General features: G+C 37.2%; 1 protein-coding gene and 1 non-coding gene across 9 annotated transcripts in view; one reads left to right on the top strand and one right to left on the bottom strand.

The window, feature by feature from the left end:
• The window catches only part of RMDN2 (regulator of microtubule dynamics 2), an 81,164-nt gene that overhangs the window by 19,600 nt on the left and 47,213 nt on the right, over positions 1-14,351 (bottom strand). For 5 of the 8 annotated variants that reach the window (XM_072767275.1, XM_072767273.1, XM_072767278.1 and 2 more), the window contains exons 7-10: positions 13,745-13,822; positions 8,351-8,449; positions 2,696-2,749; positions 2,281-2,361 (exon numbers count right to left, since the gene is read on the bottom strand). In XM_072767275.1, coding sequence (XP_072623376.1) covers positions 2,281-2,361; positions 2,696-2,749; positions 8,351-8,449; positions 13,745-13,822 — 312 coding nt within the window. Of the gene's footprint in view, positions 1-1,485; positions 2,036-2,280; positions 2,362-2,695; positions 2,750-8,350; positions 8,450-13,744; positions 13,823-14,351 lie in introns of those variants that run through there. The other 3 variants (XM_072767277.1, XM_072767272.1, XM_072767279.1) reach the window with 1 other exon arrangement.
• On the top strand, positions 11,460-11,566 carry LOC112935318 (U6 spliceosomal RNA). Its single transcript, XR_003238154.2, has one exon. It is a non-coding gene; the product is annotated as a U6 spliceosomal RNA (small nuclear RNA).

The following is a 14,351-nucleotide window of genomic DNA, read 5'->3' on the forward strand; positions in this document are numbered from 1 at the left end:
GGATGACTCATGGCATGTTTTAGAAGAGGAATTCTGAGAACTTGGGGACTGGGTGGATGTCTGGGTTGAGGGCTGAGGGAAAAGGAAGTATCTAGGATGATTCCCAGCATTCCCAACTGATGAATGAGTGTGCCAATTAGTAGATGGGAAGATGGAGAAAAGCAGATCTAAAGGCCTGATGATGAGTTAAGTTTGAGATGTCTGCAAAACCTCCAAGTAGAGATGTTACATAGGAAGTCGGATAAATAGGTCCAGAGCTCAGAAGAGAGGTCTAGAGATACAAATCTGAAGACTCCTGGCAGGTAGATAGCATTTGAAGTCATAGAAAACAGGCTTGTGAGGTAGGGAGGAGGAAGAGTGAGAGGAGAGAAGAGACTTAGGGACCAAGGACCAAACCTTGGGGGTCATTGATATTTAGCCCTTGTGCGAGCACTCTAAATTTCATGCACAAATATTTGCATGTCAAACCAGGTATTATGCCTCATTATCATACTGTGTTCTAATCTCAAATTCTTTTTTTTACATTTTTAAAATTTAAATTCAATTTTCCAACATATAGTATAACACCCACTGCTCATCCCCTAATCTCAAATTCTAATAAGAACGCATAGGCACTCAGTTTAAAATGACTTTATGCAACCTAAACTGACATAATCCAGGAGAGGTGGAAAGGATGGTAGGGTCCCCATCACTCATATGGAGCAAGCAACCAGAGGAACAAAATCTATTTTCTGCCCCCCAAATCTATAAAGCGTCTTCTGGAGAAGTGCGGCTACTGATCCTGCGCTGTTGTGCTCAGTACTGACCAACAAAACCAACTCAGGGATCTGAGTTGGAAGGATGATCGACCTTGTAGGAAATCCCAAACATAGAAGTCATCTAAGACATTGGGCAGGTGGTTGCTGGAAAGGTCCATGGACGCCTAATAAGTCCTGTGTACAGACGTGGGCACTCCTGAACCCTCAGGCTCCCGGCAGGTCTTGTTCCACTCCCACACCACCACCGTCATCCTTATTTCCCATGACCATCCTGAAAACCCCCTCCCCTCCAGGCGAACAAATCTTTGCTTTTCCACCTCTATGCCTTTGTTCATGACCTGAGATGTGCTTCACACACAGCTCCACATATATCTTCAAAGCCCACCTCTGATGCTACTTGATCTTTTCTAGGTGAAAATAATTTCCATATTCACTATTTACATAACCAATTACTTGTACCTCTCTTAGCACTTTAGGCTTTCCACCCTGAGCTATAGTTATTTGGATATATAATTTATATTCTAGGCTATAAGTTCCTAGAGGGCTGTGGGTATGTCTTATATGTTTATATTCAAGATCACAACAAATAGTGGAGCCACTGTTGCTCCAACAGAGAAGAAGAAGGATGCTTATTTCTGAGGCATTTTTTCCTTTTCTTTTTTTTTAAAAAAAAACATAGGCTCCACACCCAGTGCGGACATGGGGCTTGAACCCATGGGGCTTGAACTCATAACCCTGAGATCAAGACATACTTTTGAAATTAAGAGTCAGACGCTTAACCAACTGAGCCACCCAGGTGCCCCTTGAGGCATTTCTTTTAGATGTGATTCAGAGGATGATAACGTTTGGTGGTATGAGAAGGAAGCAGGAAAACATTCATCTATTTTTCTTTTGTTCCCACACCACCAATATATGGCTCATAGGAACACTGAGTGGGGTGTTTACTCTGAAATTCCTAAAACAGAGCACATCCAGAATCCTGAATTAGTGAACAAAAGGACAAGAAGCAATATGATAGTTTCTTCTTCATTAGTGGTAGGTTTTCAAAGACCAATACAATGTTAATATACTATTTTAAATCTTCTTCATGGTAGAAGATAGCCACACTCTGCTGTGGGGTTGAAGTTGGGGATTGAAGATGGCAGCCATGTGGACAGTCCTCTTGCTCCAAGGTAGGCAGCCTACTTGTCCGTTGCCTATCACAGATTAATCATCAGCTTCCCAGAATTAGGCTTTCCTCCTTCGTTCTCAGTGGGGCTTGGCCTATTCCCTGCTGGCTAACATTAAACAGACATCAGGATGTTTTAACTGCTAGTGCATGATGTGAGTGCCCCTTAAAGATACAGGGAGTCTTCTGGTAAAGGGTTACCTACAGCAACTTTAAGAACCTCATAGGATGTGTTAAATACAAAACGTTTTAGTGTGGAAGAAAAATCCAGATTTATCTAAGCCAGTTGTTCATGTTTGAAGCCAGAAAAGTACTAATAATATAACAGCCCTCATTGTCACTGTTGGGACTTACCTCTTTGGTAACACAAGGAAGCAACACTGCCAAATTACAAAACTTCACAGCGTTATCTGCTTGTTCAAGATCAATGTAACACTAGAAATGAAAAATAGTCAATATGAAACACAATCACATCTTTATGCAATGGACTCAAAGTGATCTCAAAATAGCAGGCTTCCTGGGGCGCCTGGGTGGCTCAGTAGGTAAGCCCTCGGACTCTTGATTTTGGCTTGGGTCATGATCTTGGCGTTGTGGGACTGAGCCCCATATAGGGCTTCTTTCTTAGTACAGGGTCTGCTTGAAATTCTCTCTCTCCCTCTCCCTCTGCCCTACATCCTACTCGTACTCTCTAAATAAATAAAATCTTTAAAAAAAAAACAAAAAAAAAAAACCAAAAAACCCAAGCACCCAAAACAGTAGTCTTTCTTACCTTGGCCAAGTACAAGTAATTGGACTTAGAAAAACCAGGGTGTAGTTCTTCAACCTGATTTTAAGAGAAAACAGAAAAGAGACTAACAAGCCAATATTGAAACAACCAGCAAAGATGATATATCTTAATAAATCAAATATTAACCAAATTGTCCTAAAAATTTAGGTTGATTATGTTACATTAGCATCATTTTATCTGTTCAGTATCTTTTAGATAGAAATACAGCTTTTGAGGTTATACAGCTCATAGGGCTCATGAAACAATGAGACACAATACATTAAGATTTTGAGATTCCTTTGTATAACCTATCCTTTCTCTTGATTCCTCTCAAAAACAAAAACAATTGGTGATACACTCTCCCAGGACAAGTCCTATACAATTCAAATCTATTTAGGAAATGAGTAGAGGATAACTGGTATCCCATGGCTAGCATCCTCCACTCCACTGCATTAGTACTTGATTTCTTAGGATTTCGACACATCTCATGAGTTGAATCATATCTGAAGTCCATCACATCAAGTATTTTGAAAGAAGAGACAGACTTGTGAAACAACCAAAGTAGCAGACCTACTTGCAGATTTTAATAAGTGGGTATTCTGTAGGCACTTTACTCCTCATCTACTAAACTCTTATGCACCAGTTCCCTTTCTATATCTCTGGTGAATAAGAACTTTTTTTTCAGGCATCTGGCACTGCTACTAGAAAGCACTTTTAACCCAAGTCAATCTTCGGTCAGAGTCAGCTTCTGCTGTTGTAAGGGCCTATGCAAATAAGCTCCCAATCTGACCCTGGAACTCAATCCAGAGAGATGCAGAACCCAAGAGAAGAAGGTTTCTTTAAAAAACTTACAAAGATGGGGTTGTTTTACAAGATACAAATAATATGGACATTTTTAAAATTAAAAAGTGGAAGTTTCTTTATACTAATTTCATCTTCAATTTCAATCTCATTCCCCAGGGGTAACCAGTATCAACAGTTTGACATGCATCCTACCAGACCTTTTATCAAGTAAACACAAATTTTTAAAAAATTCACTTTTGAAAAAAATTAATAAGGGAACATTTCTACATATTGGTCCAAAACTTTTTTCCCACAACATATCACAGACACATTTTTTTGTTAGCATACACAAATCTACCTCATTGTTCCTAAGAGCTGCATTTCATACTACACATATGCCATAATTAAATTGAGCATTCTCTATTAGAATTTTTTTTACTGTTACTAATAAGGATCAATGAACATACTTGTTCCTATATGCTTGTGCACATGTGTGATCATGTCTGTAGGACAGATTTCTGGAAGTTGATCACTGAATCAAAGGATACATACATCTTAAAGATGGAGGGGAAGCTAAGACCTAAGCATTCTTGTGCTAAGGAATGCACATCTTTAGTAAAGAACATTTACTGTCTATAAAATTCAAAAGGCAAGGATTCTAGAGGAGGTGGAGGACAAAGTCTCTTGGACTAGGGAACCACCTTGGGTATAACTCTTTAGGATCAAGTAGATGAACAGTGTATGGATCTGGCCAAGAACTTGCTAGTGAGATCATAAGGCTGCCAACAGATGAAAGACATTGTCAAGTCCAGTCCTAGCCAGAGCTTTGAAAAGCCTGGAGAATCATCCATGGTGCTGATGGATTCTGGTTATGCTGCTCCACTCCTGTCCCATTACTTTCATCTCAACTCTTTGAGTCTAATAAGTACATTTCTTGAGTCACTCTAATAAGAAATACCTCAATTAAACTTTGTTCAGTTTTACCTTCTATGTCTAATAGTTGCCCAGCTCTGTCCAAATCCTGTCTGGAAAATGTGCTCCAACATATGAGCATAAGCAGCTTATTTTTTTAATGTTGGCATTTTAATTCTGCATACATACCTTAGCACTTATGTTTAATTATCTGTAAGGACTATAAATTAGAACATCTCTTTATGTGCTCATGATTTTTTTTAAAAGTCAAAGGAATATATACAAGCTACTAACAATACCAACTTCCTAAAATGGAGCAGAGTCTGAGTTTTTACCAAATGGCTTACCCTAATAACAAGGAAGGTAGTGTTGCTCAGTAGAATGTTCTAGTTAAGAAGCAGTTTCTAGCTAGGCTCTTAGAACACTCTATAATAACACTAGGCAGAGAATATTGTGGTTGTTTACTTGGTCTTGGCTGTACAAGTTCCTGGAGGGAGGAGCTGTGTTGATCATTTCTGTATCCCCTACATTTGACACGCTGGTACTAAGTATGTGCTTAAAAAGATTACTGAATAAACTAGCATTATTTTAAGAAATCTCATAACCTCAAGCAGCAGCCCTCCATTGTATCAGGACACAGATGAAGGTTCTGCAGGTGGTAAAACCACTAAGGGAGATCCAGGGATCATATGTTGCAAAGAGTGGGGGAGACCAGGGCCACCAATCCTCCAACATTGCCACACCTGTTACCTACTACACACACTCAGGTACTGGTCCTGGGCTGTCAATCATGCCATAGACTGTACAAGAAGAGCTTTAAAAACACAGATCAAGTTTTAAAAATACTTCCCTTATGACCCAACAAGTCCATTCCCAGGTACTTACCAAAGAAAATTCAAAACATATCTACATAAAAGCTTGTATATGAATGTTCATAGGAGCTATATTCATGGTAGCCCCAAACTGGACACAACTGACATGTTTACCCTAACTACCAATACATAAATGCATAAGCAGACCATGGTATGTACACAAAATGCAGTATTACTAGGCAGTAAAAAGGAACTACTGATACATTGATAAAATGAATGAATCTCAAAACATGTTGAACAAAGGAAGCTGATATACACAAAGTACAAGCTCTATGATTCCATTTATATAAAATTTCAGAATCGGCTAAACTAATCTATAGTGACAGAAAGCAGATCAGTGGTTGCCTGGGGCAGGGAGTGAGGGAAATTGACAGTAAAGGGGCAAAGATAACGCTTAAGGGTGATGGAAATGTTCTATATCTTAAAATGGTGGTGGTTACACAAGTATATAAATTTGTCAAACTACAATGATCTGTAGACTTCAAATGGGTGAATTTTATTGTATATAAACTATACCTTAATATATTCAAAGATTCTGAAATTATTAGTCTGGGTTGTGGCCTGGACTGGCCTTTTTTAAAGCTCTCCAGATGATTCTTGTGTATAGCCAAATTTGAGAACCACTGCCTGAGGGAATCATGCCAGAATTTTGGATGAGGTGGAAAGCATGCTATAGTTTGAGAAAATTCCCACAGAGGATTCATAGATGACTCCTGGCCAAAAACCACCTCCCTAGTGGCTGTGATGCTGTGGAGGATCAGATTTCATCAGTTGGAGGAGCAATATAATAATAGCAGCTAACATTTATTTTTAGTTAGAGTACTTAATGTGCTAGACCCTGAGCTAAGAAAATTTTATGTATTAATTTATTTATCTTCACAAAAACCATATAAAGTAGGTATTATTATGTCTGCTTTATCGATGAAGAATTTAAGACTAGGAGAAATAAAGAAACATGGCCAGGTCATACAGATAGGAAAAGGTTCAGGTCTCAGACTGTCTGATTCTAAAGCCAGTGCTCCAGATCTCTACAAAACGGAGCTGGATGGTCTGGGGACACATTCCTGGCCCCTGTGAACCCTCTTTGGAAGGACAGAGTTGGGGACAGGAGTCCTACAGTCTGGGTTCCAAAAACATGACCTCCTGCTGGGACCACAGGTTGCAGACTCCCCTTGGGTGTGGGATCCAAGTTTCTTTCTCACCTTCCACCTCCCAGTTTTCTTACATCCTTTCAGCCTTTACCCTTAGCACTCTGGACTCCTCAGCACCCTCAGCTGTGGCAGCTGATGCAGGAAGAAGCTTTCCTGATGCCTTCTCGCTCCTTAGCAAACACCATGAAGCACATTTTCAGATGGAATCTAAGTCATGACTGAATTGTCAGGTCCCCAAGATGGTTTGCCACGATGTTGACAATTTCATGGAGTTAAAATTCTTACTAGGTGTGGAGTACTCTCTAAGCAATTTCCTTGTCGTTTACTTATTTAATCTTCACAACACACTATATGACTCAGGTACTGTTATCTCCATATTATTGATTAAATTGAGAGAGGGGGTAAGAAACTTGTCCAATGAACTGGAAAGGGGCAGAACTGAGATTTAACCAGGTGGTCTGGTTCTAGAGGTTGTAATCCTTACCTCTACATTATTGGGCCTCTGATCATTTTTTATTTATCTGGGTAGTATTTCAGGTACACTAGCAACTTAAGAATTTCTGCGCAATGTCCTAAAAACCTGAGCCCCTGCTTATAACTTTATAATATGAATAAATGAGTTTCAAGTCCAAATGATATTTTTCCTAATTAGCTTAGTGTCTTCTATTGAACTATTTATCTTAAATATACCATGATCTTAAATTCTTACAAAATGTAAAATAAAAGAACAAATTCTCAGGGGTAGGAAAAAAGGTGAAGAAATTGGAATGATATAATCTTAGACTACATTCATATCTTTGGTCTGCCACTGTGTAACACTAAAAAAATTAAGTTCCTGAGGTACTGATTTCTTTTTATAAAACAAAAAAGATCACGTTAAATAAAAACTAAGACATGTCTGCCCCTTGTGCTTTTATACCCTGCATTCTTTTCCATTGGGCTCGTACTTGATCTCAGAACACTTATTTTTTCCACAGAGCACTGGAGGTAGGCACGAACCATTCACTCAGTAATGGAAAGTATAAATGAAACCTATTTGCGATCTGAGAATACATATTCTCTAAATTCCCTTTCAGTTCTATAAGATCAATCCCTAACATACAACAGAAAAATATGAGCATGTAGAGTATGTTGGATAACACAGTCTAGAGCCTGATTTTGTCTGTCTGTTGTTACAAATCTGAAATAGGTAGATCAGGAAAGAAAAAAACATCTTAGGGTCTCTAAGATTCTATAATTGCTTCCAGAGAAAGACACAGGGATTAGCCCATGAGGAAGCTGATTATGTGCACACACACATATTACTCTTCAGAGTTTTATTAGCATAGCAATTATACATTTTAAGATAGGAATGAAAATACTGGTTTGGTCTGATTCTCCAAGAATATTCCATAAGACTATCTGCAACTTATGGGATGGCTTTTAAAATAATAACTCTTCCTTCTGGCACCTTTTAGTTCTTCAAGATTTTTTTTAAAAGATTTTACTTATTTATTCATGAGAAGGCAGAGACATAGGCAGAGGGAGAGCAGGCTCCCTGCAGGGAGCCCAATGTGGGACTGGATCCCGGAACTCTAGGATCACACCGTGGTGAGCGGAAGGCAGACGCTCAACTGCTGAGCTACCCAGGTGTCCCTAGTTCTTCAAGATTAAACTGGCTCTCTAGTAGGCTAATTAGGAGTATTTGGGAACAAGTCTAATAATCACAAATGCTTTTGCGTATACTCACATGACCTGGAGAGCTGCTCTTGGATTTGGTAGTAAGGGGCATGCGGCTAGGACCCAGGGCATAGCTAGCTGCTCTGGGAAGCAGTTTGGATATGCTAAGACTAGGGTTCAACCACAGCTCCCATTAGAGAGCTATTCACGGAGAGGGGTAGGAGGGACTGGTACAGGCAGCAGCCTGTTTGATACTGAAATAATGGATAGACAAAGTATACCTTAAGGAAATTTTGCAAAGCTTCTTCCACTGTTGAGGATGGTATTTTTCCAAACAGAGTAGCAGCCATTTTTTTCTCAATCCAGCTCAGTTTGGAGACCTGTAAACACAGAGACAACATCATTCTTAGGAATTTGTGCACATTTTGAATAAATAATCTCTCCTCAGTTAGATGTTTGGTGTATGTACGTATATGTATATATATAAATATCTTTAAATAACATATATGATAGAGATCACCTTTATGGCATTAATATTCTACCTTTTTTTTTTTATAGTTCTAACAAAATATGAGCTCTAAAAGCACTGGTTACCAAACCAATTTGAAACATCCATGATAAGATTTGTGTTCAATCAGAGAAAGGGATGGGGAATAAGGCTGATCCTGTTTATTCAAGTGATTCAAGATTCTGGGATAACCACCCAGTATTTCTTTGCACAAAATGTAGGAGCTACTAGACCCCATCTTTGTTCCTTCCTGATTACTCTGTGCTATCAACCTGACCCAGAACACAGCATCTCAGAAATGTACATAGAACAAGGATCCTCAACCCAGAAGGAGTATAGAGTGAGGGCCCAGTATACATATTTACAATCCAGAAGAAAATTTTTTTTAACCAATAACCACCAAAATTAAATTTCATATTATCATTTATTTTTTGCTTCCTTCCCCTCCCCCATTTTAATTCCAGTATAATTAACATACAAAGTTATATTTGTTTAGGGATACAGTATAGTGCTTCAACAATTCCATATGTTACTCAGTGCTCTACAAGATAAGTGGACTCATAATCCCCTTCATCTATCCCCTTAATCCCCTACCCACCTCACCTCTGATAACCATCTGTTTGTTCTCTATAGATAAGATTCTGTTTTTTGGGTTGTCTCTTTTTTAGTTTTCTTGTTCATTTATTTTGTTTTCTAAATTCCACATATGAGTGAAATCATATGGTATCTGCCTTTCTCTGACTGACTTATTTCACCTAGCACTATAGTCTAGATCCATCCATGTTGCTGCAAATGGCAAGATTTCATTTTTTATGGCTGAATAATATTCCATTGTATGGTATAATATACCACTTCTTCTTTATCTATTCATTTATTGATGGACACTTTGGTTGCTTTCATAATTTGGCTATTGAAAATAATGCTAAGATAAACAATGGGGCACACGTATCCCTTTGAATTAAAGTTTCTGTATTCCGTGGGTACTCAGCAGTGTGATTTCTGGATCATAGGGTGATTCTATTTTTTAATTTTTTGAGGAACCTCCATATTATCTTCCACAGTGTCTGCACCAATTTGCATTCCATCCAATAGTGTATGAGGGTACCTATTTTTCTACATCCTCACCAATACTTGTTATTTTTTGTGTTTTTGATGTTAGCCATTCTGATAGAATATCAGAAGTGATATTTCAATGTGGTTTTGATTTGTGTTTCCCTGGTGATGCTGAGCATCTTTTCAAATGTATCTGTTGGTCCTGTGTACTTCTTTGGAGACGTGTCTCTTTATGCATTCTGTCCATTTTAAACCTGGATTATTTGTTTTTGAGTGTTGAGTTGTATCAGTTCTTTATGTTTTTTGGATACTACTGATATGTCATTTGCAAATATCTTCCCCATTCAGGAGATTGTTTTTTAGTTTTGTTGGTTGTTTCTATTGCTGTGCACTTTTTATTTTAATGTATATCCAATAGTTTATTTTTGCTTCTGTTTCCCTTGCCTCAGGAGATATATCTAGAAAGATGTTGTTATGGCCAATGTCAGAGAAATTACTGTCTGTACTCCCTTCTGGAATTTTTATGGTTTCAGGCCTCACATTTAGGTCTTTAGTCCATTTTGAGGGTTTTGTTTTGTTTTGTTTTGTTTTTTTTGGTGTATGATGTAAGAATGTGGTCCAGTTTCATTCTTCTGCACGTAACTGTCCAGTTTTCCCAACACTGTTGAAGAGACTTTTTCCCATTGCAAATTCTTCTCTCCTTTGTCAAAGATTAATTGACTATGCAATTGTGGGTTTACTTCTGGGATTTCTATTCTGTTCTATTGATCTGTGTCTATTTTTGTGCCAGTATCATACTGTTTTGATCACTACAGCTTTGTAATATAACTTGACACCTGGAATTGTGATACTGCCAGTTTGTTTTTATTTTTCAAGAATGCTTTGGCTACTCAGGTGGTTCTATACAAATTTTATGATTGTTTATTCTAGTTCTGTGAAAAATGCTATTGGTATTTTGATAGAAATTGAATTAAGACTATAGAATGCTTTAAGTAGTATAGACAGTTTGACAATATTTGTTCTTTCAATCCATAAGCATGGAATGTCTTCTCATTTCTTTGGGTCATCTTTAATTTCTTTCATCAACTTTTTATAGTTTTCAGAGTACAGGTCTTTTACCACTTTGGTTAGGTTTATTCCTAAATATTTTATTATTTTTGTAATTATAAATGGGATTGTTTTCTTACTTTCTCTTCTTTTTATTTTTTTATTTATTTATTTTTAAAAAAAATTTTTTTTAAATTTTTTTATTTATTTATGATAGTCACAGAGAGAGAGAGAGAGAGGCAGAGACACAGGCGGAGGGAGAAGCAGGCTCCATGCACCGGGAGCCTGATGTGGGATTCGATCCCGGGTCTCCAGGATCGCGCCCTGGGCCAAAGGCAGGCGCCAAACCGCTGCGCCACCCAGGGATCCCTCTCTCTTCTTTTTAGAGATACAATGGATTTTAGAAATGCAACAGGATTTTGTATCCTGTGACCTTACTGAATTCGTTCATCAGTTCTAGTAATTTTTTGGCAGAGTCCTTAGAGTTTTCTATATATAATATCATCTCATCTGTGAATAGGGAAAGTTTTGCTTCATCCTTACCAATTTGGAAGCCTTTTATTTCCTTCTCTCGTCTGACTGCTGTGGCTAGGACTTCCAGTTGAATAAAAGTAATGACAGTGGACATCCTTGTCCTATTCTTGATCTTAGGGGAAAAATCTCTCAGTTTTTCACCACTGAGTATAACATTAGCTGTGGATTTTTCATATAAGGCCTTTGTTATGTTGATGTATGTTCTCTCTAAACTAACCTTGTTGAGGGTTTTATCAAGAACGGATATGGTGCCTGCTTCGGCAGCACATATACTAAAACTGGAATGATACAGAGAAGGTAAGCAAGGCCCCTGTGCAAGGATGACATGCAAATTCGTGAAGTGTTCATACTTTTATATATAAAAAAAGAATGGATATGTACTCTGTCAAATGCTTTTACTGGATCTATTGAGTTGATCATATGGTTTTTATCTTTTCTCTTAATAACAGGATGTACCACACTGATTGATCTGCAAATACTGAACCAACCTTGCATTCCAGGAATAAATCCCATTGATCATGGTCAAAGATTTTTTGAATGTATTGTTGGATTTGTTTTGCTAATATTTTGTCAAGGATTTTTGCATCTATGTTCATCAGAGATAGTAGTCTGTAGCTCTTTTTTATTGTCTATAACTGGTTTTGGAATCAGGATAATGCTGACCTATTAGAATGAATTTGGAAGTTTTCCTTCCTATTTTACTTTTTGGAAAAGTTTGAGAAGAATAGGTATTAACTCTTCTTTAAATACATGGTGGAGGGGATCCCTGGGTGGCTCAGCAGTTTGGCGCCTGCCTTCGGCCCAGGGCGTCCTGGAGTCCCCTGATCGAGTTCTGCGTCGGGCTCCCTCCATGGAGCCTGCTTCTCCCTCTGCCTGTGTCTCTGCCTCTCTCTCCCTTTCTCTGTGTATCTCATGAATAAATAAATAAAATCTTTTAAAAAATATATGGTGGAATTCACCTGTGAATACATCTAAACTTTTTTTTTGTTAGAAGTTTCTGGATTACTGATTCAATTTCATTGCTGGTAATTGGTCTGTCCAAATTTTCTATTTTTTCTTGTTTCAGTTTGGGTAGTTTATATGTTTCTAGGCATTTATCCATCTCTTCTAAATTGTCCAGTTTGTTGGCATATACTTTTTCATAATATTCTCTTATAATCTTTTGTATTTCTGTGGTATCAGTTGTTATTTCTCCTCTTTTGTTTCTGATTTTGTTTATTTGAGTCCTCTTTTTTTTTTTTTGATGAGTTTGAGGTTTATCAATTTATTGATCTGTTCAAAGAACCATTTCTGGTTTCACTGAACTGTTCTATTTTTTCCTTTTTTTTAGTTTCTATATCATTTATTTCTGCTCTAATCTCTATTATTTCTTTCCTTCTCCTGGATGTGGGTTTTGTTTGTTCTTCTTTTTCTAGTTCTTTAGGTGTAATATTAAGTTGTTTGAGATTTTTTCTTGCTCCTTGAGGTAGGCCTCAGTTGCTATATACTTCCCTCTTAGAATCACTTTTGCTGCATCTCAAAGATTTTGGATCATTGTGTTTTCATTTTCACTTGTTTCTGTGTATTTTTTTTATTTCTTCTTTGATTTCTTGGTTGATCCATTCATTGTTGGGTAGCATGTTATTTAACCTCCATGTAGTTGTGGTCTTTCCAGATTTCTTTTTTTAAGAAAGAAATCTAAACAAATAATGTACATCCAAGCCCCAGACTCATGTGATGTTGGGTCAATGGTTTTTAAGCCTGAGGGGTCTCCTACCTTAATGAAGATTCATATTCTAAATATTTAAAACTGGCATAATAAAAATTGCTTACAGAGCTGTTTCAATGGTTAAAGGACATTAGAAATAAAAAGTATAAACTGCACATTTGTTACATAGCAGGTGTTTAGTAAAAAAGCTTCCTTCACCATTCCTAATCCTCAAACCTCAATTAAAAACTTCCTCTTTTGCTTATGCTAATTTTCACATTCAGAAATAGCATTTCTCTTCAGCATAATTTTTTCATGCATCTCTTAAGATAGATTTTCACATTCTGTTAATTTTCTATAAACTAACATCATTTAAGACACCGGATTTTACACTCGCCAGCTGCCTTGATTTATTTCTATAGGTTTCATGTGCCTTTCTAAATTCAGTTCTTTGAAGACAAGAACAGTGGGCATGTAATTTATGCTCAGTATACTCTGATAAATGAAAAAGTCCTCTCACAAAACAAACAGTAATGTGCCAATATAGGACACATGCATGTAGATGATTGGTCACCACCTGAGAGCACGAAGGAGACAAGTGATTGCTGCAAGGGGAAATAGAGAGATGGTAAAGGGCAAAAATTATATACTGTATGTAACACAGTACAGAAAACACAGTAACAGTACAGAAAGAAATCAATCATAAACTCATAAAATATGTATGGATTTTACCATTTTCCTTATAGTAGGCACTAAGTAAAACACTTAAAGAATAAGGCACTGAAAATATATCATGTAATCATAGTGTATTTAAATAAGACTTATAGATAAAAATATTCAACTCACAGTATAACAGTATCTTCCTTTGAGGTAATACAAAAAGGGTTCTTCAGGTAAAAATTGGATTGCTTTATCTAGATGTTCCTGAAAGAAAATTCAAAATAAGTATCATCTCTCAGATTTTAAGCAGTGTTGAATGGAAGTGTGCCTAGTAAGTTCAAGGGGCTTTACGTGTTGTTTGGTCCTCTTCCTCAATCCCTATCATTAACACAAATAAGTCTTACCAATAATTCAATTATCAAAAATGATTGCTTACAAGTAGAACCAGACTTTGACTATGATTTAATTAAGCTATGGATAATTTAAAGCCAAATGCGACTATGAAAATAGAAAATATCTGGCTGAATTTTTGTCTGCCCATGCCTTGCCTAGCTAATACTTACTATTAGGAAGCATGCTTGCAAATATCAAATGATTAGGATATAATGGAGGAAAGAATAGCAGAACTAGGTGGTGGAGGAATCTACTCCCCTGACATTATTAAATGGTTTTAGAGAGCTGGAAAACAGATTCTGACCATTTATATTGAGTTATCAAAGCTAAAGGCACATTATAAATGATGTACACATACATTACTTATTTTATTCACTTATCATGTTAAGTTTAAGCCCTA

The sequence above is a fragment of the Vulpes vulpes genome, chromosome 8 (genome assembly GCF_048418805.1).
Source record: "Vulpes vulpes isolate BD-2025 chromosome 8, VulVul3, whole genome shotgun sequence".
NCBI lineage: Eukaryota > Metazoa > Chordata > Mammalia > Carnivora > Canidae > Vulpes > Vulpes vulpes.